Source organism: Anser cygnoides, chromosome 12 (assembly GCF_040182565.1).
Source record: "Anser cygnoides isolate HZ-2024a breed goose chromosome 12, Taihu_goose_T2T_genome, whole genome shotgun sequence".
Lineage (NCBI taxonomy): Eukaryota > Metazoa > Chordata > Aves > Anseriformes > Anatidae > Anser > Anser cygnoides.
The window spans coordinates 12642300-12663467 of record NC_089884.1 but is presented as its reverse complement, the minus strand read 5'-3'; the positions used below and the strand labels follow the sequence as shown (position 1 = coordinate 12663467).

At 52.2% G+C, this 21168-nt stretch overlaps 2 protein-coding genes across 18 annotated transcripts in view; one reads left to right on the top strand and one right to left on the bottom strand.

The window, feature by feature from the left end:
* PLEKHG4 (pleckstrin homology and RhoGEF domain containing G4) overlaps positions 1-13519 on the top strand; it is a 94224-nt gene extending 80705 nt beyond the window's left edge. For 3 of the 9 annotated variants that reach the window (XM_048078603.2, XM_048078605.2, XM_048078608.2), the window contains 9 exons: positions 1987-2945; positions 4476-4725; positions 5686-5775; positions 6083-6307; positions 7091-7261; positions 7440-7653; positions 8272-8388; positions 8472-8735; positions 9478-13519. In XM_048078603.2, the coding sequence (XP_047934560.2) occupies positions 1987-2945; positions 4476-4725; positions 5686-5775; positions 6083-6307; positions 7091-7261; positions 7440-7653; positions 8272-8388; positions 8472-8735; positions 9478-9806 (2619 nt within the window). In that variant the 3' untranslated portion in view covers positions 9807-13519. The remainder of the gene's footprint in view (positions 1-1986; positions 2946-4475; positions 4726-5685; positions 5776-6082; positions 6308-7090; positions 7262-7439; positions 7654-8271; positions 8389-8471; positions 8736-9477) is intronic. The other 6 variants (XM_048078606.2, XR_007168923.2, XM_048078607.2 and 3 more) reach the window with 6 other exon arrangements.
* Positions 13520-14348: 829 nt separating this feature from the next.
* Positions 14349-21168, bottom strand: part of KCTD19 (potassium channel tetramerization domain containing 19) — a 20345-nt gene continuing 13525 nt past the window's right edge. For 8 of the 9 annotated variants that reach the window (XM_067004474.1, XM_067004475.1, XM_067004471.1 and 5 more), the window contains exons 11-17: positions 20077-20185; positions 18052-18700; positions 17849-17911; positions 16345-16536; positions 15184-15338; positions 14862-14963; positions 14349-14482 (exon numbers count right to left, since the gene is read on the bottom strand). In XM_067004474.1, coding sequence (XP_066860575.1) covers positions 14384-14482; positions 14862-14963; positions 15184-15338; positions 16345-16536; positions 17849-17911; positions 18052-18700; positions 20077-20185 — 1369 coding nt within the window. In that variant the 3' untranslated portion in view covers positions 14349-14383. The remainder of the gene's footprint in view (positions 14483-14861; positions 14964-15183; positions 15339-16344; positions 16537-17848; positions 17912-18051; positions 18701-20076; positions 20186-21168) is intronic. The other variant, XM_067004473.1, reaches the window with a different exon arrangement.

The window sequence follows — 21168 nt, the reverse complement described above, 5'->3', positions numbered from 1 at the left end:
GGGCCCCCCAGCGCTCAGGGTTTCACCTCACCTCGGTGTGCAGTGCCGCCAGGGAATTAAAGAGCCTGGTAAGGGCAGGCTCAGCGGGCTCTGGCATCGCCTCTGCCAGCTGCGAGCCCCTCTCTCCCCCAGCAGTGGGCACTTTCAAGCATAAAGCCTGGGCCGAGAGAGCGGCAGGGCCGGGCTGTCCCTGTGCCGGGGCTGCTGCCTCTGCCGGCCCCGTGCCGCGGCTGCGTGGGGCTGTTTAAGGAGCGTTTTCCCCCAGCAGCTGCTGGCCCTAATGAAGCAGCTCCTTGCTCTGCATGAGTAATGGGGCTGGCTGCACACAGAGCACGCAGCTGCAGCTCAAAAGAGCAACGGGGACGGCTGTGGCAGCTCCCGCGGCTGTGGCATCTGCCCCTGGAGTGACTCCTCGGCCTGTGGGTGGCCTCCTGCACGCTGGCATTCAGCTTTCCTCACGTCTGCGTCCCGTACACCCGGCCCTGCCTACCTGTGTCAGCAGCACGGGGCAGCCTAGCACCCGGCCGTTTCCCCACCGATGTCCCGATGGGGATGCAGCAACTGCTCCACATCTGTGTAACACGTGGGTGTTCTGTTCCTGACGTCCACGGCCCTCTTCTGCATGCCAGTACGTGCTTTAAGCTCTCGGAGCGAAGGCTGTCGGAGCTGTTGGATGCCCAGCTCTGGCTGTCAGGTGGGAAAAGCTCCGAGGCTGACGCCTTCGTTGCCGGCACAGAGCGCGGCTGCAGCTTCTCAGCAGAGCCACAGCAGCCACGCGGGGCCTGGCAGGTGAAGTGCCGGCTGGTTCACCCCCGCGGCAGCCCGTGGTGTTTCTGCACGCACGCAGTCTGTGGAAGGTGCTGGGCAGGCCTGTCCGGGGGTTTTCTCTGCCTTCTGCATCAGATTTTAATGAATAACTCTTATGTTTTCGCTGGTGAGCAGCGAAGCTCCCTGCGTAGTTAAACCCTGTCATCAGCCATGCTTGGTAGAGAAAACAGTGACTTGAGGCTGGAGTAATTCAGATGTTTGCCTTTCCCCTGGCACCCAGCATACTCTGCCATTGTTTGAACCCCATGGTTGTCTTTTTGTCGGTGGTCTTGGTGCGCTGTGTTGCCTTGGCCCTTTCCTGCCGTGGCAGTAAGGCGCCCCTGCCCTGCCTCTGTCCGCGTGGGCAGCGTTTCGTTCCGCTCCTCTTGTTTGACCGAGAGGGCAGAGCTGTATGAGCGAGGCCTCGTGGGCATCGCTCGTGGAGCTAAGCCTCGTGAAACAGCTTCCAGCATTCCTGTAGTACCAGAAACAAAGTGCTGAGCTCGGTGCTGAGCTAACCAGCACGAGCAGGTAACGCTGCAGCAGGCAGGGCTGGGCAGGGCGCTGACTCCGCTCGGGCGACAGCAGACGCAGAAAACGCTTGGGCTGCAGCTGAGCTTGTGTGGTCCCGGGTTCCCGTTGCTGTGGGGATGGGTTGGGGTGACCACAGAGCCCAGCTCTCCTCGAGCCATGTGCTGTGCCCCGTCGGCTCCGGGGAAACTGCCCTGGGGAGCAGCAACCCGCGCCCGGTTAGCTGGCTCGTGCCCCCTCCACCACGTCCTGCTGGGAGCAGGCAGGATGAGGCAGGAAGGGGAGTTCCAGGTTTCATCCCGATCAGGGCTGTGGAGGTGTGTGAAGGTTCCTGCAGTCTCGCCAGCAGCTTCCCCTGGGATCCCCTCCCCAGGGAACACGTCCGGCAGCGTGGGTGCTGCCGGGGAGGTAGGGCTGCGGCAGAGCAGCCGGCACAGCTGAAGCCCTCCGCATAAGGAGCTGTTTGTTTTGCTGAATTGTTAATTCAGCCCCAGTGACAATAGCAGCCCCCCCTCCGCTCACACTCGAGGAACTGCGTTGGCCACACACTGATCCTTTCTCTCGTCTCACGCTTTAGGCACCGAGCCGGGGTTATTCTTCCCCGAGTGCCTCTGACTGGCTGTTGCCTTTTGTTCTGGCTCCCTGCAGGCGTACGAGTGGGCCTTGGAAGGGATGCGACACCTCGCCTGCATCAGCATGGAGGACTGCAGCTCCGCCGAGCACTGCGCGGGGGTCATCAAGTGCCTGGAGAGCTACAAGGGGCAGCACCCGGACATCAGCGATGCCCGCTTCCAGGAGATGAAGGAGCTGGCCTGCGAGCTGAAGAGCGACAAGGGACTCAAGCAGTGGAAGTTCGCGTGGTCCAAGTGCCAGGAGACCAAGCTGGTTTTTGAAAAGAAACTGGAAGCAGCCTTGAGAACCAGGAGGTCGCTGCTGGCAGACCGCAAACCAGCCGCGGGGGAGCAGGCGCGGGCCAGCAGCGGGGCCGGCAGCGAGGCCGGCAGCCTGTGCCACCGGAGGCACTCCGAGGGGGCCGCCCCCGGGCCGCACTGGGACAGGACTTGCAGCACCCCCCACGGCTATGGCAGGCCCGGCCGCTCTCCAGGCTGGACTAAGGAGAAAATCCCCTCGCCCACCCTCAGCTGCCCTGGCGATTTCGGTGCTGGGGATGAATTTGCCTGCCAAGCTGCGCTCGGTGCAGGGCCCCACTCCGGCCGAGTTTCTTTTGGAAGCGGGGCCGCCAAGTCGCCGAAACTGCCCGAGGAAAAGTCAAACCTGGAGAGCATATTGGAAACCCTGGAGGTGAAGCCGTCCTGCGCCTCCACTCCAGCCTCCGGGAAGCCGCCTCCCAGGAGGATGCTCCGCAAGGCCCAGAGCTTCGACCTGCCCTGCGGTGAGAGCCTGTGGTCGGGCTGCCAGAGGACGCTGAGCGAGCCGGCCAGGTACGGCAACACCGGCGTCTTTATTAAGGGGCTGGAGGTGAGCAGCACGGAGCTGGTGGACAGGACGTTTGCGCTGCGGCAGGGCGCTCACAGCTGGGCTGCGGACTGCCTGCTGGAGGGACAGAGGGGCTGCGGCTCCGCGACCGAAGCCAAGAGCTGGGGCAGGTGAGTGAGCGACTGCGGCGCTTGGCGCTGCGGCCTCGGGGGGGAAAAAGGGAAAGGAGGTCTGCTGTCCTTCCCCCACAGCCTCTGGAGCAGTGTTCCTCTGAAAGTGGGGGGAAGAGCAGGAGAAGGGCTCGCAGCGTTGCCGACCTTGGGGTGTGAGGGTCCGCAGCAGTGCAGTTGTCCCCCTGCGCTTCTGGGGGGGCTCTGCCCAGACTGGGGGGGGCACATCCCTGTGGCAGCTGCTTCGCAGGTTAAGGGGGTGTTTGTGTTCACCCTGTGGGGCTGAGACCTGAGCAACCACCAGCAGCTGGCTTTTGTTCTGGTCTTTCCCTCCTCTTAGAGGATCTTAACTGTGTTGAGCGCTGCAACGTGCCCAGGGATGGGAGCTGCTCCTGAAAGGGAGTCGCCAGGCAGGTCTTTCAACTGCTCTCATTGAAAAAAGATTGAAAATAAAAAAACACTTGCAGATCTCAGAGAACTGAGAGCCTGGGGCGATCCCTGACAGGGCGGTGCTGGGAACGTGGTCAGGGAACGTGCGTGCACACCAGTGGCTGTGGGCATGGAGCAAGTGCACGAGACCCCTGCAGGAAACTTCCCCGGCAGGGAAAGTGCCCCGCAAAGGGTCCGCGTGCCTCCCGCACTGAGCTGAGCCCAGCCCCGTCCCCTCGGTGGCAGGAGGCAGTCCTGCTGTTCGGCCAGCCAGAGGAGCTTGCGGACAGCCGGGACGCCAAGAAGAGAGGCGCACGTTGGCAGTAGTTATGGGCAGTGCTGTACTGCCTCGCAGTGGAAACCTGGTACCTAGGAGCGCTTGTCTCAGAGCAGCGCGGAGCAACGCGTGCTAGGAGGTGTTCTTTTCTGATGACCCGATAGGAAGCTCACTTCCCACCGGGGCTGAGGCTTCCCTCTTAAAAGCAGAGTGCACGCCTGCTCCAGCTGTAGCCAGCGGGCTTCCGGCTTAGAGCAGAGTCAGAGCAATTCCCTCCTTCCCAGCCAGAGCCTTTTGCAGCACTTCCAACTCCTTCTGGCCCTCTTGCTCCAAGCTGCAGCCCCCTTGTTTGGGCAGCCCTTCCTCAGGGGCTCCAGCCCGACAGCGGCTGCATCCAGAGCTCCTGTTCCCCCAGCGTTAGCAGTGCCTCCCACAGCACCCAGTCATCGGGCTGACGCCTCTCAGAAGTCACTGGGATTTCTGCTTTCCCTCGTGTTTGAGGAGCACACTGACTTTGGGGGTGTCTTGTTGTGTCCGGGAGCCGGGGCTGGGTGAGCCCGGGGATGTGTGTCCTGCCGAGGCCGGGTCAGGGCCACAGCCAGAACAGGGCTTCCCTTCCTGAACAGAAAAGCCAGTTGTGTTCCTTGGGTCTGCGCAGGCTCTGTCAGGGTCTGTCACAGAAAGCTGCAAATCCGAGCTCAGATGGCACTAAGGGGTCACCTCCAGGCTGGGACCCAGGGAGAGCTTCTCTAGGGACAGCCCAGATGCTGCCGCAGCGCAGCTGTGGTCTGCGTCCCTTCAAGGCCGAGCGTTCCCTCTTGCAGCAAGCTGCGGCACATCATTGACGAGATGGTGACCACGGAGCGGGAGTACGTGAGGTCGCTTTGCTACATCATCGACAGCTACTTCCCCGAGATGGAGCGCCTCGACCTCCCCCAGGACCTGCGTGGGAAGCGCAGCGTCATTTTTGGGAACCTGGAGAAACTCTACGACTTCCACAGCCAGTACTTCCTGCGGGAGCTCGAGAGCTGCTGCAACCACCCGCTGCGCGTCAGCCACTGCTTCCTGCGGCACGTAAGGCATCGGCACCTTCTCCTGGGGTCGGGCTCCTCTGTGCTTGGCTCCTGTGCTTTGCATTTGGCCGCTTGTCTGCGTGCTGCTGGGCTGTGGCTCTTTTCGGGAGGGGAGAAGCGCCCTGCGCTGGCTCTGGGGACATGCGTTGGGTCGCTTTGAGGCTGTAGGAAGGGCACGAGGTCTCCTCGTGCGTGGTGCTTGTGTGCACGTGCTGAGCCGTAGCGGCTCTCTGGGTCAGGCCGGGGCTGCGGGGGATCTGGTCCTGTGGTAGCTGCTATGTTCTGCTGCCTGGGAGGTGACAGCTTCGCTCTCTGCCCATCTGCGTTCCCTCAGCTGCCGTTGTAGCCGTGAGGAAGGCTGGTTTGTGCCCTGCCAGCTCAAATGCTGGGCCCGTGTCTGCTCTGTGCTGCTCCAGGTGGCACTGCGATAGCTCTGTGAGGCTGAGCCCAGGCAGCAGCGGCTGCTCTTTGCCTTTCCTGTTGTACTTTGCCACCAAGAGACACTGCTGGGGCAGCAAAAAGCTGCTCCTTAAAGCCCATCTGCTTCTTCAGGGGCATCCCTCGCCTTGTCTTCTGTCTGTGGCATCGCTGTGGAAGGACTTTGAGCAGAGAGGTGCAGGAGGGGTTGCAAAGAGCTGGCAGGGAGAAGCACGAGGCACCAGTCTTAAGCTCAACTGCCCCATGCATGCTTGTCGCTTACCAGGTGGCTGATACCTCTTGGGGTATGTAATGAGCAAGGGGTAGCAGGAAAATGAGCTCAGAAGTCCTAGCTACTGTGGGAATAGGAAGACAAGAACTCACCCTGGCTCTTGCTGAACTTAAAACCGAGTCTTTGCCGACGCCTGTAGGAGGCCCTGGGGCAGCCTGGGAGAGGCAGAAGGATGGGAGTCACCAACCCCGGGGCATGGCTGTCGCTGGGTCCTGGCTCTGCCTTGGTCTCACATGGGGATCTCTCTTGCAGAAAGACCAGTTTGGGATGTACGCCTTGTACAGCAAGAACAAGCCGAAGTCGGACTCGCTGCTGGCCAGCCACGGGAACACCTTCTTCAAGGTAAATGCCGCTGCCTGCACCCGCGGTTCCTCCGGGCGCTGGGGTCACTGCTCCGTGCAGACCAGCCCAGCTTTCCTGTTTGAGGTCTGCTCAGCGCTGCCGCTGCCTGCCCGGCTCTCTGCACACGTGGGCAGAGATGCAATGAGTGCTTTGGGAAGGAGCCCAGCACCTGGCAGCATCGATCCTGTTCCCTGCAGAGCAATCCGAGTACCCTAGTCAGGAAGCTGAGGCCTGGGGCAGCCGCGGTGTCAGTGCCTGCGTGGGGACGCGGGGAGCTGCTGCCCTCACTCTCTGCTCTGGTTCTCAGTTCAAGCAGGTGCAGCTGGGGGATAAGATGGACCTGGCCTCCTACCTGCTGAAACCCATCCAGCGCATGAGCAAATACGCCCTGCTCCTGAAGGACCTGATCAAGGAGTGCAGCGAGGCGCAAGAGCAGGAGCTGGGCTACCTCCGAGCGGCTGAGGAGATGGTGAAGTTTCAGCTCCGGCACGGAAACGACCTGCTGGCCATGGACGCCATCCGCGACTGTGACGTAAGTTCCAGTGTCCTCCCTTCCCTGCCCGGGGGGCCAAGCCGCGTTCCTCCCCCCTCTCTAGGTTTGGGGTCTCTGGGCTGTGTGGTGAGCATCCCCTCAAATCCCCGCAGTGGTCGGGGTGCCAGGCTGCCAGCACGGCGCAGCGGGACTGCTGAGGCACAGGGCAAGGCATCAGCAGGGCTCGCGGCCTCCTTGCATTGTTAGGAGAGGCAGTGAGTTTGCAGGAAGGAATTCAAACTGATGCTGATGCCAGGGATAGGCAAAAATCAGCAAGGTGGGACTTGGAGAGGCACACGAAGGGCAGCACCGGAGGAGGAGAAACAAAGCAAAAAATCAATCTACTGCAGGGCTCAGGGTGGAGGAAGATGGGTCCAGGGCAGGAGGAACCGAGGTGCTCGTCTTCTGACCCAGATGTGCCTGGGCTCCTGGCGGGTTTCTGGCTGTCTTTTCCTCTTGAGCTTTCTCTGTCCCCCAAGAGAAGGGCCAGGCTGATGCCTCCAGTTGGCCCCCCAAAGCTTTGTCACAGATCTGTGCAGGGTGACAGGAGATGGTTGTCTGCGGGCTGGGCCTTAGCTCTGAGCCACTTGTTTCAGCCTGGGGTGGCCTCTAGCCCCAGGGAGGTAGGTTCCCCTTACCTCTTCAGGTGACAGGCAGTGGCCACTTCTTCACCACGCGGGCCACACGTGGGACCCTGCTCTTTGTGTCCAGGCCTGCCTGGCCCTGGCTTCCTGCTGGCTGGGGGAGCTGCCGGGGCCTTACCAGGATGTTCCCCACGGCCAGGTGAACCTGAAGGAGCAGGGGCAGCTGGTGCGGCAGGACGAGTTCACCATCTGGCTGGGCCGCAGGAAGTGCCAGCGACACGTCTTCCTCTTTGAGGACCTGATCCTGTTCAGCAAGCCCAAGAGGATCGAGGGTGGCTTTGATGTGTATATCTACAAGCGCTCCTTCAAGGTAAGGGCAGCTTTGCAGATTGCTCTTGGGCAAGAAGTGGCTCTGGACTTCTCCCTGAAGGTTGCCTGTCTCCTTTCATCGGGTCAGCTCTCTCCCCTGGCCGGCCTGCCAACAAGATTACCCTTTTTGCCCCTGGTGCAGCCCCGGCTGATGCTTTGCTCTTCCATTTTTCTGGCAGACCGCAGACATCGGTCTGACGGAGAACTCTGGAGACAGTGGCCTGCGCTTCGAGATCTGGTTCCGAAGGCGGAAGTCGAGCGACACGTACATCCTCCAGGCCAGCTCAGCCGAGACCAAGCAGGCTTGGACCAGTGATATTGCCAAGATCCTGTGGCAGCAGGCAGCCCGCAATAAAGGTGTGATTCCTTCCCAGGGCGTCTGTGCCGCAAAAGGTGCGGGAGCCCCCTTCAGCTCGTGCTGTCCTGAGTAGGTTTGCAGCCTATTACCAGGCAGCTTTGTGTGGCAAGCAGCTGTGTGCCTGCATGCAGCCTCAGGAGCATGTGCTGGGGTTGGCTGGGTGCTGTCCCTTCCCTGCCCCTTGTCCCAGACACCTTGACAGCTGTCCAAGCTCTGTGCAACTGTAGACACCTGCCTGGACACTGAGAGAAGTGCGAGGTGCTAGCACAGGATTTCCTGCTCTGTGAGAGTGGCTGTGCTTCTGAAAAGCTCACTGCTCTGTGAGAGTGGCCGTGCTTGTGAAAAGCTCGCTGTTCTCCCCACAGCTTCGCTATCGGAGTGCCCGCTTGCCTGGCTCAGGCTGGCTGAGCCTATTCTTCACCCCAGGCTTCCTGCTTGGATGACACTCACAGGTGGCATGGCACTGGGCGCCCGAACCAGAGCAGAGCATGAGGGGCTTGTCTGTGCAGACTCCTCAGGCTGGGGAGCAAGGGGAGAATGGATCTAATGCCGGTAGCTCAGGAGCAGCCTGGCCCTGTTGCAGCATAGCGCCTGCAGGGAGGGTCGGGGCAGCCACGCAGGTGGCTGTTACACGCCTTGCTCTTGCCCTTCAGAAATCCGCATGCAGGAGATGGTCTCCATGGGTGTGGGCAACAAGCCGTTTCTGGATATCAAACCCAGCGAGGCAGCTATCAATGACCGTGCTATCGATTACATCATGAAAGGCAGAGGTAAGTGCCAGCCTGCCCTGCCCCCTAGCAGCGAGTGAGCTGGGCAGGACTGACGCTCAGGGCTTCTTCATGTTTTGTGGCAGGCGCCAGGACCAGAGCATCAATCGCAGTGTCTCTGTTTGACCATTCCAACCCGTACAAGAGGACGCAGGCGCAGCTCTCTGCTGGCAGCGCCGCTGCTGCATACGGCCCTTCCTCCTCCTCCCTCCTGGGGCCCCTCAACTTGCACATGTACCTGGACCAGGCTCTGCTGCCAGGCGTCCTGGCCCCCAGGCGCCCCTTTGACATTGGTGCCTGCATCGAGGAAGATGAGCTGGAGCACGAGACAAGCAGCCAGCCGTCCCTGAGTACGTATGAGCTGCAACGCACCCGGAGATGTGTCCTGCAGCCCAGCCTCTCTGTGCCTTGGGCTCGTCCCCACGGCCTGCTCCCTGCCATGCAGTCACACCAGGCTCCGTGGAGTCACGGCACGCCCTGCCGCACACCCGCGGTGCAGTAAGGAGGGCCCTGCCCTTCCGCACAAGCTCCGTTCCTGCTTTCACGGGAGCAGGTTTGGCGCCGCATACCAGGGCTGCTGTGGCCTTGGAGAGCAGTGCTTGTGCCTCTGCCTGCCTTGCCCCTCTGGCAGGTAGGAGGCGTTACGTTCCTCACTTTGGCCAGCTTGGTCCAGTGACCCCTTGGCTTCCCCTGCGTGAAGCTCTCTGGCCGGTACAGAGGGACGGGAGGAGCAGTGCGTGTCCTGCGGAGGTGTGGTGGGAGCGGTGGTACCAGCGGCATTGCCCGGGATGCCGGTTCTGGGACGGGCAGCTCGGGGTCTGACTGCCCGGGGAGCGGGGCCTCCCTGTTCCTGCCCTGTGCCAGCCCCAGGCAGTCCTCAGTGCTCAGTGCCTCCTGCTCAACCTCCAGCATCACTGGGTTACTGCGTTGGGTTATTTTGTTGCCTGTGGCTTTAAAGTGGCCCAGGTAGCAGTGTGGCATATCCGTGGGCTTGTGTGAGCAGTGCCTCTGCAAAGAGGTACGTTGCCAGGTGCACGTGGTCATGTAGGCCAAATTCGCGGTCCTCAGAATGACTTTCCTGTCTTCCCCCAGCAACAGAGAGCTCCGAGTCATCGCACTGCATGTCAGGCAGTGGCTCCAGCGGCTCCGACAGTGGCTGTGTCTCCAGCATCCCACAAGAAAGCTTCTGTGAAGACATGGGTTCACCCACTTACATGCCCCTAGGCTCACAACACAGCTCTGCGATGGAGGAGAAACCCCGGTTCACAAACAGCCAGTACATTTCTGCAGTAAGTGCAAGCAGCCAAAATGCTCTCTTCACTCTGCCTGTTACTACCACTGCCTCCTCGGTTCAAGCCACTGCCTCTCAGGCGGGGACTGAAGATGCTGCTTTTGGGCTAGGAGTCGCTGTGGGGAAGTGATGTTTCCTCTCGCAGACTCGCCTCTTCGGGGGCAAGCCAAAGCCCCTGCGCTGTGAGTGCCTCCCCTTCGTGACTAGGATCCCTGAGGAGATGCACTGGAAAGGACCTGCAGGGCTGGAGGCTGCATCGGGAGGGGACGCTGTGCACACGGGAGCTTTCATGCTGCCATGGGCTGGGGTACACCCTTAACCTCCTGGGGGCGAGCGGATGGAGCTCTGCCACAGATGCTGCTAAGCTCCTTTCTGGGGAGGCTTGGACCTTCTGTGGGGAGCAATGAGGTGGAACGAAGGGAAGAACGGGAGCCTGTTGCTCTCAGATGTCATTTTTTTCTCTTACGCTCCTGAGGGTTCTCAGCCGCTTCCCTTCCCACTAGCTTCTGTCCTAGTGCTGTTGTCCTCTAACCCTGTACTAATGCTGGCTTCTCTCCTCTGCAGAAAGCAGGCCAGGTCACCATAAGTCCCTCGACAATAGTGTGATCCCCTCTGCACACGTATACGGCCTAAGGAAGTGGAGTTGTTGTAAGTAGCCCCTGAAGGGGATTTTCCAGCAGCTCTGAGTGCTGGTCAGGCTTGTCAGTAGCTCTGAGTCAGGAGGACCTCACCCCCCACTTCTCTATGAGAAGTCTCCCGCATGCATTCCTGACCCGTGTCAGTGGCTAGAGACAACCAACTCCCACAGCCAGAGCCATCGCCTTAAATAACAGGTCGGGTGCCTCCCTGGTTTGGAGGAGAAGAAACAAAACAAGCAAAAATTATTTTCAGGTGGTAGAGGCTTGAGCTCCACCTAGTCCATGTGTCAGTGTTCAGATGAGCTTCTTTGCTCTGAATGCTACCCAGCTGTCTAACCACTAATCTGTTTCTTGTGGCTATTTGCCGAAATCCTGCTGTTTGTTAGTCCCTCTGAGCTGCCATGGGGAATCCATGGTATTCTCCCCAAGCTGGATTTATTCCACAGTTTCCTTTGAACCTCCCAAGGAGTCTGTACACATCACCAAACAAAGGAACCTGCTAGGTTATGGTCAGGAAGTCCTGAGGGAGCTGCCAGGTGTTGCTCTTGTAGTTACTTCTGGAGGAAGTACTTACTTCTGGAGGTTGGCCAGAAGGTCCAGAAGATGTCTGAGGAAGCTCGCTGGTGATCTGTGTGAGGAGAGATGAGCCCTGACAAGCCAGGCAGCCAAGCAGGGTGGCAGGCCCTTGCAAAGGTGTACTATGCCTCACGCAAGCCAGCCTGCATCCGGCTCAGCTTTTGCTTCTTTCCTCACCAAAGGATTCCGGTCCTTAGGACTGGGCTCCCTTTTTGCAGGGAACAGAGGGCTGTGAGTGTGAGACAGACAGGACTGGGGCTTGGATGGTCAAGGCACAGGCCAACAGATAGCGTGAAGGGCCTGGGCTTGTGATCCGCAGGTACTGGAGGTCGTACTGAGCTAAACAGAACCAGCTGCCAAGGTTAAAATTTGGGATCCTGAGCCCCTTCTTGGGACAGGGCACAGGCAGGACCTTCTGAAGTGGTAACAGCTGCAGGGGGGTTGCTGCCCCACTGCTGCTCTGGCAGCGGCACGTAGCCTTTGCGTGAATCCTGAGCCAGAGGCAGCTCTTAGCCCAGGGGAAGCACCTCATTCCTCCTGAGAGGCTCTTCTAGTAAAACATTCCTTCTCCACCAAAACGCAGCTCTGACAAACCGTGGTTTTGAAGTATTTTGCAAAATCACTGCTGGCCAGGACCGAGGGACCTGCAGGTCACAGATCCTGCCGTGTTGTGGGAGTGCAGCCAGTCTAACCCATTGCACGGTGCTGTGTTCCAGGTTTGATTGCCATTTCAAACTCACTGAAGACCCCAGGCCTCTGACCAGCAGAAGGAGACAGTCTTCATCCGTGAAGATACTTTTACACATAATCAGGCTCTTTCAGACAGTCCAAAACCTGACCTCTGGCTGGGGGGAAGTCCCGAGAAGGTTTCTGTCAACTACACTTAATAGCTTTGGTGTTGGATGGGACCTTGGGCATTTAAAATTTATTAGCCCTATATTTATGAGTAATAAGTAACATAGCTGTTTGAAAAAAAATGTATTATTTTTAAAGCTATGTGCTGTACAGATTTTTTGTTACAAGTGACTCTGTTACTGTTTGTTCTCTAAGCTGCACATTTTATAAAGTTTTTGGAAGGGCAAGAAGAGAAACCAAGGTATTTAAGAAAAGTAGCGTAACTTCCTGTTTCAGGGTTATATTGACCTGGAGCTCAAGATTAACGTCCTTCCTTATGTTCTAAATATGTCTATCATAGCAGTAATTTATTTTCTTGGCTTAACACTTCTGTTTTAATAAAAGCAATTTCATTGTTACAGTAAATTGTTTCTTCACATGATTCTCCCAGTGCCTCAGTGCTGAGCTTCTCGCTGTCTTAACCATCTCCCAGCTCTTGCTGACTCTTCGGTCTCCCTGTGCGATTGCTGCGCTAACCATCTGCCAGCTCAGCCGTTGTTCTCATGCGTGAACTCAGGAGTGTTCCTCAGGAGAGGGGCCGGGTCCCCCTGTGGCAGCACGTGGAGGCGTCCCTGCTGCTGGTGGGGAGGCCAAGGCAGAGCAGGGAGCATAGCAGGTGGGTGAGGAGGACACAGCTCGCCTACTCCAAGATCCTCTCCTCCTGGTTTGTGCCACTCAGCCCCCACAGTCAGATTCCAGCCACACGAGGCGTGAGTGACAAAGTTCAGCCTGCAGCGTGCCTTGTCCCAGGGGCCAGGCTGTGCCCCAGGTTTTGGGGTGACGGGGACCAGCCGCTTGCTTTGCCACTGACCTAGCCCCTCTCCAGGTACTTATACTCGTGGTCCATTCAGCGTTGCTTATTTGAGTAGGTTTGGGTGGTGGTGGCATCTGAGACCAACAGCTTCTGAGTATCTAGGTTTAGCGTAACGCTCAACCTTCGACGCATATTGTCTTAAGTTGCACAATGTAACTGCAGGACAAATGTGTCCTGTGTCCCAAAGTTGCCTGTTAAGGCCCAGTAACATCAAAGCTCACTGCGGGGCTGTGATGCTGTCTTGGAGTTCTTGGAGGAAAGTTGAAGATCAGCGTTTTTTTTGGAAGCTGCAGTTACTGCCCAGCTCCTGCTTACTCCTGGTTTATGAAGTGCTGTAAATCAGCATCCCCCAGAGGTGAAAGAAGCGGTGTCACATTTGGCCTTTATGGAGCAGGAATTTATTCAACTGCAGTTTCACCTGTAGCTGCTGCTAGGGTGGAGAAGCTGCTCGGCCCCCACAGTGCATTGCTGTAGTCTCAGATGTAAACCCTCATAGCCACGTGAGTTACCCTCCGCCTATAAACTACGTTCATTCAAATCTGGAAATTCCTGTACTGTACATAAAACACTTGTTTAATAAGCTGAATGTTTCTTAAAATGTGTTCTTTTTTTTTTAGACAGCAAATAGAACACAGTTGACACCTTTGTACAAAATTGTGTGGGAAACAGTTGCACAGGGAAGATTTTAGAAGTTACTATTTTAAAATAAGTTAATGCAAGATTTTGGGCTGTCAAGACAGTAATAGCTCATGTCACAAGAGGGAAAGACTTTACTAATGCGACAAAAGGAACATGAAATTTTCTGAATTTCTCAAAAGGTTTTTACATTGCTGGAAAAAAACAAAACTTTAATGTTTACCTGATGCTGTTTTTTCAGGGTTTGATTGATTTGTCTAATAAAGGTTATTTTCTTTATATGAATCTTGTTTGCATGGTATGTTGATTTCAGTGTGGGAACCTGGGCTGCAGAAGAGGAAATAGGCATGCCTTGAGAAAAGCAGTTGTCCCCAGGGCATCTCTAAATGCCCTCTCAAAATACTGGTGTAAGATTGAAATAATGTTTCCTTACGGCGTTGTTAGGTGGATGAAAGTGATGTTTACTTGCTCTAGTTCGCAGGGTGAGAACAGCGTCAGCTCTGCTCTGCGAAACTGCAGAGATTTTAGAGCAGGAATAGCAAAGTGCTGCGTCTGCACAAAGTGCTTAAAAGGAAACATGAAGTAACTGCTGGAGAACTAAGGTTATTATTCCCCTCCCCCCCCCCCCCCCCCAAAAGAAAAAATTGATAATAACAAAGGTGTTAGCAGAAAGAGTGGGTTCTCTTACTCATTTTCAGTAACTAAAGCCACAGGGCAGGGACAAGGTTTTACACAGCTCCTGTCCCAGCATTTTCTAATTCAGGGTGCCAGGGCGTCACCTGAGTGAGAGCTTCTCTGCATCCCCAGGCAGGAGTTAGTAGAACATTGTCACAGAAAACCTGCATGGCCATCTAGGCAGACAAAAACACAGCAGCAGTAGGTGGTGGGGTTTTTTTGTTTGTTTGTTTTTGTTTTTTGAAAGCATGTTTTTTCTGGTAAATAAACCTAACTCGCGACCCATAAGCGGTAGCACGTAAGATAGCTACTTTGCTACTTTGCCCCCTAAAGCTGACAGCTGACAAAGATTCCTAACTAAATGAAGTTACTGTTCAAAAAAAAATAAAAAATAAAAAGCTCAGATGAGATGCTTATCCCTCTCACAAACCACAATGAAAACATTTCAAAAAACTTTATTAACAGTCTGTAAACTTACATTTCCAAGGCAAAGTATGAGACAGATCTAGCAAGCCCTCTCTGTATCAGTAAATCGAGGCAGCGGCTGTACTTCCACGCAAATGGCAAGGTAAACTGAAAAAGCACAAAAACAAGGTCAGCATTAAACCCCCTGCTAAGTGCAGAACAGCAGCATCACTGACTCCTTGCTGCATATTTCTTAACCATCCTAGAAGTCTTCCACCTACTTTTTGTGGACAACCTTACAAATTAGCAGCACAGTTTTAAACTTTTATTAAGGCTAGACATTACATTAGTCAATTAATGTGCTGGAAAGGACGCCCCCCCCACCCCCCAAATGTAATTTATTTGCAAACAGCTGGGACGAGAGAACCAGCTTAAGCTGAATGCCAACAGTAATTAAAAAAAAAAAAAGACCCCCACCCCCAACATACACGCGCGTGCACAAAAACTCTCAGCCCTACAGCATCACCTGGTGGCGAATGCTACTTACTTCCACCCACTTCAGTAGCTCTTCATGACTCTTTCTGTCCCCTTTAAAATACTCTGTGTTCAGTAAGTCAGCAACAAACTCCTTGGGTGTGAGCTGCTGGGTCTAAAACACAGAACATGACATCGTCATTCCAGCAAGCAGGGGCTCTTGCTTAATAAGGAGCATTAATTACCCTTAGTGGAAACTTCTCAACAGGCAAGCTGCTAAATGCTCCATCTCATTCTCTTGAAGAGCATGAGTTTCTATACCCTGCCACCCCATCGGTGGCCTGGGGAAGCTGAGAAACCACAGCTCATCCAAACTGCCATGACCTTGTACCTACCCAAAGCCTGTTCACAAGGGTCATGATCTTGGCTGTGATTTCCTTGGGATCCTTCTGCCTTATTGAGTCCAGGATGACATCAGTCAGGAAAAAGTGGCACTTCCTGGCATAGAATATCTCCTCACGCGAGAGAGAAAAGCAAAGAAAAACGATATCTACAAGAAACAGTTCAAAGAACACAAAAAAGGATGTAGTTACAGCATTCAACATTTCAGTCATCCAACCTTTGGCTTCTTTAATGCCTTTCCTGTCCAAGGTTTTACTGCAATGGAGTCCTAACAGCCAGTTTTCAAACCTGAGCTCAACTTCAGGGTTTGCCCAAACAAAAACTGAATATAGATTTCAGGATATTCACCTTGGGCTTTGTTTCATTTCTTTTCAGCTACATTTAAATGCATGTGTGTTCATACACACACGTTATTGGTTTACACACGCACACGTGCACAAGTAGTGCATGGCACTGTTGGCCACAAGGCAAGCACAGGGGCTCACGCTGTCCACCAGGAAGACTCATGCTCACGCTCCAAGAAGTCTCAGCTGGAACTGGTTTCCCGCATCACCCCGATCACCTTCCCAGACAGGACACAGCAGTGCTCTTGTGCCTGCCCATCTCCAAAGCCTAATGTCTAGCCCTTTTCCCAGCAATGCGGGAGACACCTGGGATCGGTACCTGGGATCTCACACAACAGCACCAGGAAAGGGCCACTGCACTATTCTGCTACAATATTTTTTAAAAATGTATGTATGTGTGTGTGTATATATATAATATATATATATATTTCACATCAATAAACAAGTATGCAATAGACTAGGAGGCTGCTCTTCACTCTCGCATATCCTTGAACAATCTGTAACCACTGGGATAGTGAGTTTACTGGTTTTCCTCTTCCCCCCCCCCCCCCCCCCCCCCCCCGCCCCGGTTCTTACCAGTTCTGTAGCCCTGTAACAAATTCAATGCATTAAAGAGCTTCACTGAGAAATATTCAAGACACCTGCAAGGTTAGGCAGCTGCTGTCCTGCTGCTTTGAAGAATTAAGTCTTAGCAGTAGTTAAGCTGCGATAACCCTAGGTAATCAGACAGTCAGACCTGGCAACGAATCATGACAGAGATAATACTAAAAACTCTGCAGCAACATCCTATAGCCATTCACATTTCCTTACCTTTGGGTAGTGCTCGAGTGTTTGAATTATCCAGCTGGGTGCCATCCAGCAGAATGCTATAAACAACACTCTCTTCATTGTATGTATGAAAGCCATCACTGCCTAAAACTGGAGGATGTTCAACTTTAAGAATCAGCCCTATATTTCTGTGATCTTCCAGAAGAACACGGGTTTGTTTGCTGTCCATTGTTTCTGTGAATGAATACAAGCTGAGTTTTATAGCACAGCCCATGCAGAAGTACTGGGATAAACACATTTGTTCTTTTGTAAGTGCGACCACAAAATTGTCATCTCGTTAAAGTTATGCCCTTTTTTGTCTTCATTCTGTCATGAGGTTTTGCCAGGAAAAGCGAAATGCCAATAGACAGAAGATGGCAACTTTTACATCAAATAATTTACAATCTGAAGTATAACATTACAGGTCTTCTCTACTTCCCTCTTTCACAGGGAAAATTCAGAAAAAGTAACCATTACGCACTGCTTAACAAAACCCAAGCATAATTTAGTCCGGGATTCTTTCAAGGGATATGAAAGAGGTTTTTTTATAGGAAAAAATAATAATCCAGCTTGCACTGCTATAGTAACAAAAACATTCACAATCATTATTAATACATTTTGCTTTGCCAGCAATTCTGTGAAAACTCACAATGTTGCCCACTGTGGAAGTGGTACAGGGTAAATCACATCCTTTTTGGGGTGATGGGAGAAGTCTTGGACTGGGACTTTCCACTGAGGTTTCCTGAGCTTGCATTTAGTATCTTGGCTATCAAACATTTTTAACTCCTACACATGGCTGTGGAAACTTCTGGGTTTAACATAAACTTAGCCTTTGTGCTAAATTACAGGTTTCTCTAACTCGGTCTGTGCCCAGTGATCTCACTGGTTATAGTGGACTTTATTCAGCTCAGTTCACACTAGTAGTATGGATCTGTTGTTAGACCCTACATTTGAAACCCTTATAAAACACGTAAGGTTTCAGTTTTTTTCAGGCTCTGGTGACTGAACCATTGCTATCTTTGTACAGTGCCAGCAACTCCAATAAAAGTACTAATAAAATACCACATATACCTAAAAAAAGAGTCTGTCAGCAAAACCTATCTGAATGGCGAAGACCATTCAAAAGACCATTCAAAATATTCTCAGGATCTGAGGATGTCAGGAGAGGACTGAAACACATGAAGTCTCCTTATTCACTGTAGTCCCAATATCTAACTAGGATCCCGATTTTTGTGCCTTTACCAACCATTAATAAACTCCAAACATCTCAAAAATGCAGACGGATAACTTAGGCACACCAAAACAGCCTCACTGTTCATTGCACAGCTATAAGGGCAGAGTAACAAGGAGACAGTTAAAGTACAATTCATTAACACTAGTGGATCAAAAAGCTGCTCCACCTTTCTGGCAAACACACTTTTAGTATCAAACTCTGCATAGATAGGTGATTAAAAAAAATCCACCAGTCATAATCAGGCCCTTGCTTAGCAGCTGGCAATCAACTTACTGCCTTTTATAGGGATGAGTTTCATCTGCAAGCTCTCGTCTCTTACTTCACTGGGTAAACTTCCTACAGGCAGGAGAACAAGAAAAAGGCTGAGACCATCGCTCTGAAGTTCAGCAGCATGATCAAAGTATCTTATTTATATAAAAGTGATTCAATTAATTACTCCCCTCATTTTTGAAAATGGTCCCAAAGTAATCATTTACCTTCTGCTTGCTCCCTGTTTATGTTCTCCATATTTTTTCCTATTGTGGAAGTAGTTTTTATGGTGTTGAATTTATATGTTCCAGCACTTGGAGTAACTGGCAGACTCTGTCTGAACACGTATTGGTCCAGCTGCTTTCCTTCAGCCCCGGCTTCATATTGGGTAATAGGATTGTTTTCTTGAGTTGTAAAGCTTATTTTCCCAGGAGAACAAGCAATAGAATCTTTGATACCTCTGTCCTTTTCAGGAGTGTTGTATTGAGATACGCTGCCTGTGACGCAACCATCGGATATTTTTACGTGCTGAGAATCACATCTCTTGGAGTTCAGCATGTCCCATCGCTTTACCAGGGAAAGTAATTTCTGGATGTGAGTTTCTGAGTCTTTATCTTCTTCTTTCTTTGTTAAACTGCTTCTTATTTCCCTCTTCTTTGGAGGGCTTACTGAAAGTAAGCTAGAGTTTACCATACTGTGTGAGGATTCTTTGTATCCTCCAAGTGTATTCCTTCGCTTTGTCCCCCTAGCCCATGATACCATTTTGGAACACTTTGCCTTCTCCCCATTGGTATCTTGCTTTCCCGTCAGATCTCTTATATTGCTCCATGTATTAACATAGTGTTTACTAGAATCCACAGTTGCATATGGATACACCTAAAATACAATGAAGTGTTGTTATTTCTAATTTATATGGAAGGAAGTGTAAGTCTTGCCTTTCCTAATAACTGATATATTTTTTTCATTCTACTACAAGCATTTAAGGACTGAGTTCTTAATCTCTGGAAAATATTTTCTCACTTCTATGCTGGATGCAGTGCCTTAAGACTCTCCAAACACTGCCCTGACAACTCAGCACCAATGCTATGTTGTCCTGTGTCACCTTAGTTCCAGTCACTGAATTCAGCAAAACTTGAAGAAAGAAACTGAAGTGGCCAAGGCACACAAGCAGGACCAGCATCTCACTGTCTCTGCTACTGTTACAACTGAGAAAAATGCAGTTATGTGAACAAACAGCAGAGCATTCTGCACGAGATGGTTTGGCAAATTAAAGATGTTCAGCTGCTCTACCACCTGAACAGCAGTGTTAATTAAGCTGCAGGGTGGAGCAGCTTGGTGTGTAAATGCTGCAGAGGCAGCACCTGCTTTCACCTTTCCTTAGCAGACTGAGGGCAACTTTCAGCCGCTGTTGTCCAGCTAAGAACTAAAAGTAGACAAAGATTTGAGTTCACTTCACTTCACCCCATTCCACTGACTTCACAGACAAGAAAGTTTCTGCAGGACGCTGTCTTGCCTAAGTGCACTGCTTCAGCTTGCAGCTCCCACCTGAGGCTGCTGGGCCTCTAGGAACCACAGACCCAAGACAGAAACACGCCAGGGAATGCCAGTTCGTTAAGCATTTCCTGGTCATGCCTGACTCACGTAGGTCATGGATCCTGCTAACTCCAGGGCTGCAGTGATCTCTTCCTGCATTTCTTTACTACCTTAAGTAGGAAGCAGGAGATTTGGCTCCTACGTCCTCTTTGGTCAGAGGGACCAGAACGTATGACCCAGCCACAGTTTGCAAGCCACACTGAAGTCTGGGTGAAAACATTTCCTACCCTTGGTGGCAGGGACTCACTAAGTAACCAGGAAAGCAAATCACAAGACCAAAAAGAATCTAAAAGAGCGTAGCCTTGTGGTGCTTAGACCAAGCTAACACAGACAAGAGGATGTTGTCCTTATGCTTTGGACTATCTGATTTTACAGCACACAGTCACTGGATAAAAACAAATAGTGCAGCACCCAGAACAGTGCTAAAGCACCCTGACTTGGAGTCAGTAAGCGTGTATATCCATCTAAATTCTCTCTTTACAGAAGAAGCTGTCCTGTGTTTTTGTAATATGCAAACAGAATGTCTATTGCTGTTCTCCGCTCTCCCTCGATGCTCAAAACCTTTTCAAAGTAGTGAAGAATTTAAATTTGGTGCCCTTCTAGTTCAAGTTGCATTTCAAAATGCTTTATGGCAACATATTCTGAAAAACAAACCTTACCTCTTCTGGGTCTTTGCTGAACTCATGCTCCTTATCCCAAGGCACAATATCTAATCTTCTACATGGGAAAGAACCTTCATTGCGCAATTCCTTGTTTTGGATCCACAACCTAGATAATGAATATTTACAATTATTATAGAACTTTTTTCCAGGGGCAACACCCACTCCAGCCTGCAAAAGGAGCTGCTAGGGCTTCCACACATCAGGAGATCTGTATATACCCCATTCATTTTCATTATGAATCACTTTCAAACTTCTGGGGAATGAAAAGAACTCACAATTATCACTACTGTGTAATACGAAGGCAATCAAGGACCAGATGACTTCATTGCTCACCTGTGCTGAGAAGTTCTGAAATGCAATGCTGCAGACACGCAGTAGACAATTCTTTTTTCCCCCTGTTTCAGCATCCACAAAGCTTTGACCAGTGGATTTATGTAAGCTTACTTATCAACCCAGCCTATGTTTATATGATTCTTTTTTATATGATTATATGAATTTATAATTTATATGATTATATGAATCAGACTTGGGGGTTGTTTCTCTCTCTCTCTTTTTTTTTTTTTTTTTTGTGAAGATGTTTTGTACACTTTGGGGAGCAAGCTATTCAGATTCAGGACAATCACTTAAAATTTGGTTTTGATTCCATGAACGTAAGCCTACTTAAAAAACTGAGCTCCTGACAGTGACTGCCTGAGTTGCACAACTGTCTTTGAAAAGGTGAAACACCTCTGGAAGCATAGAGTACCTGATGCTCTCTGCCTATAGACATAGATTTGAGAAGATTACCTATAGAGCTGACCGATGATCTAGCAATGAACTCTGTGGACCAATCTGGCTCCTGAAAGAGCACAGAAGAAAAGAAACTACCAGCAAATGTGTTTGCAGATTTACAATTTGCAGATTTCTCCACGACATGGTTGGAGAAAATCCTCCAGTAGGTCTCCAGAAACCAGCTGGGGCTTGACAAAGCCAGGGCTGAGCCCTGAGCTGACTGATGACTTTTCTGTTACTGTTCCTGTATCCAAATAACTCATCGGGAAAAAATATGGCCCAAAAGGAAATGAAATTGCTCATCCTCCACTGGCTGTA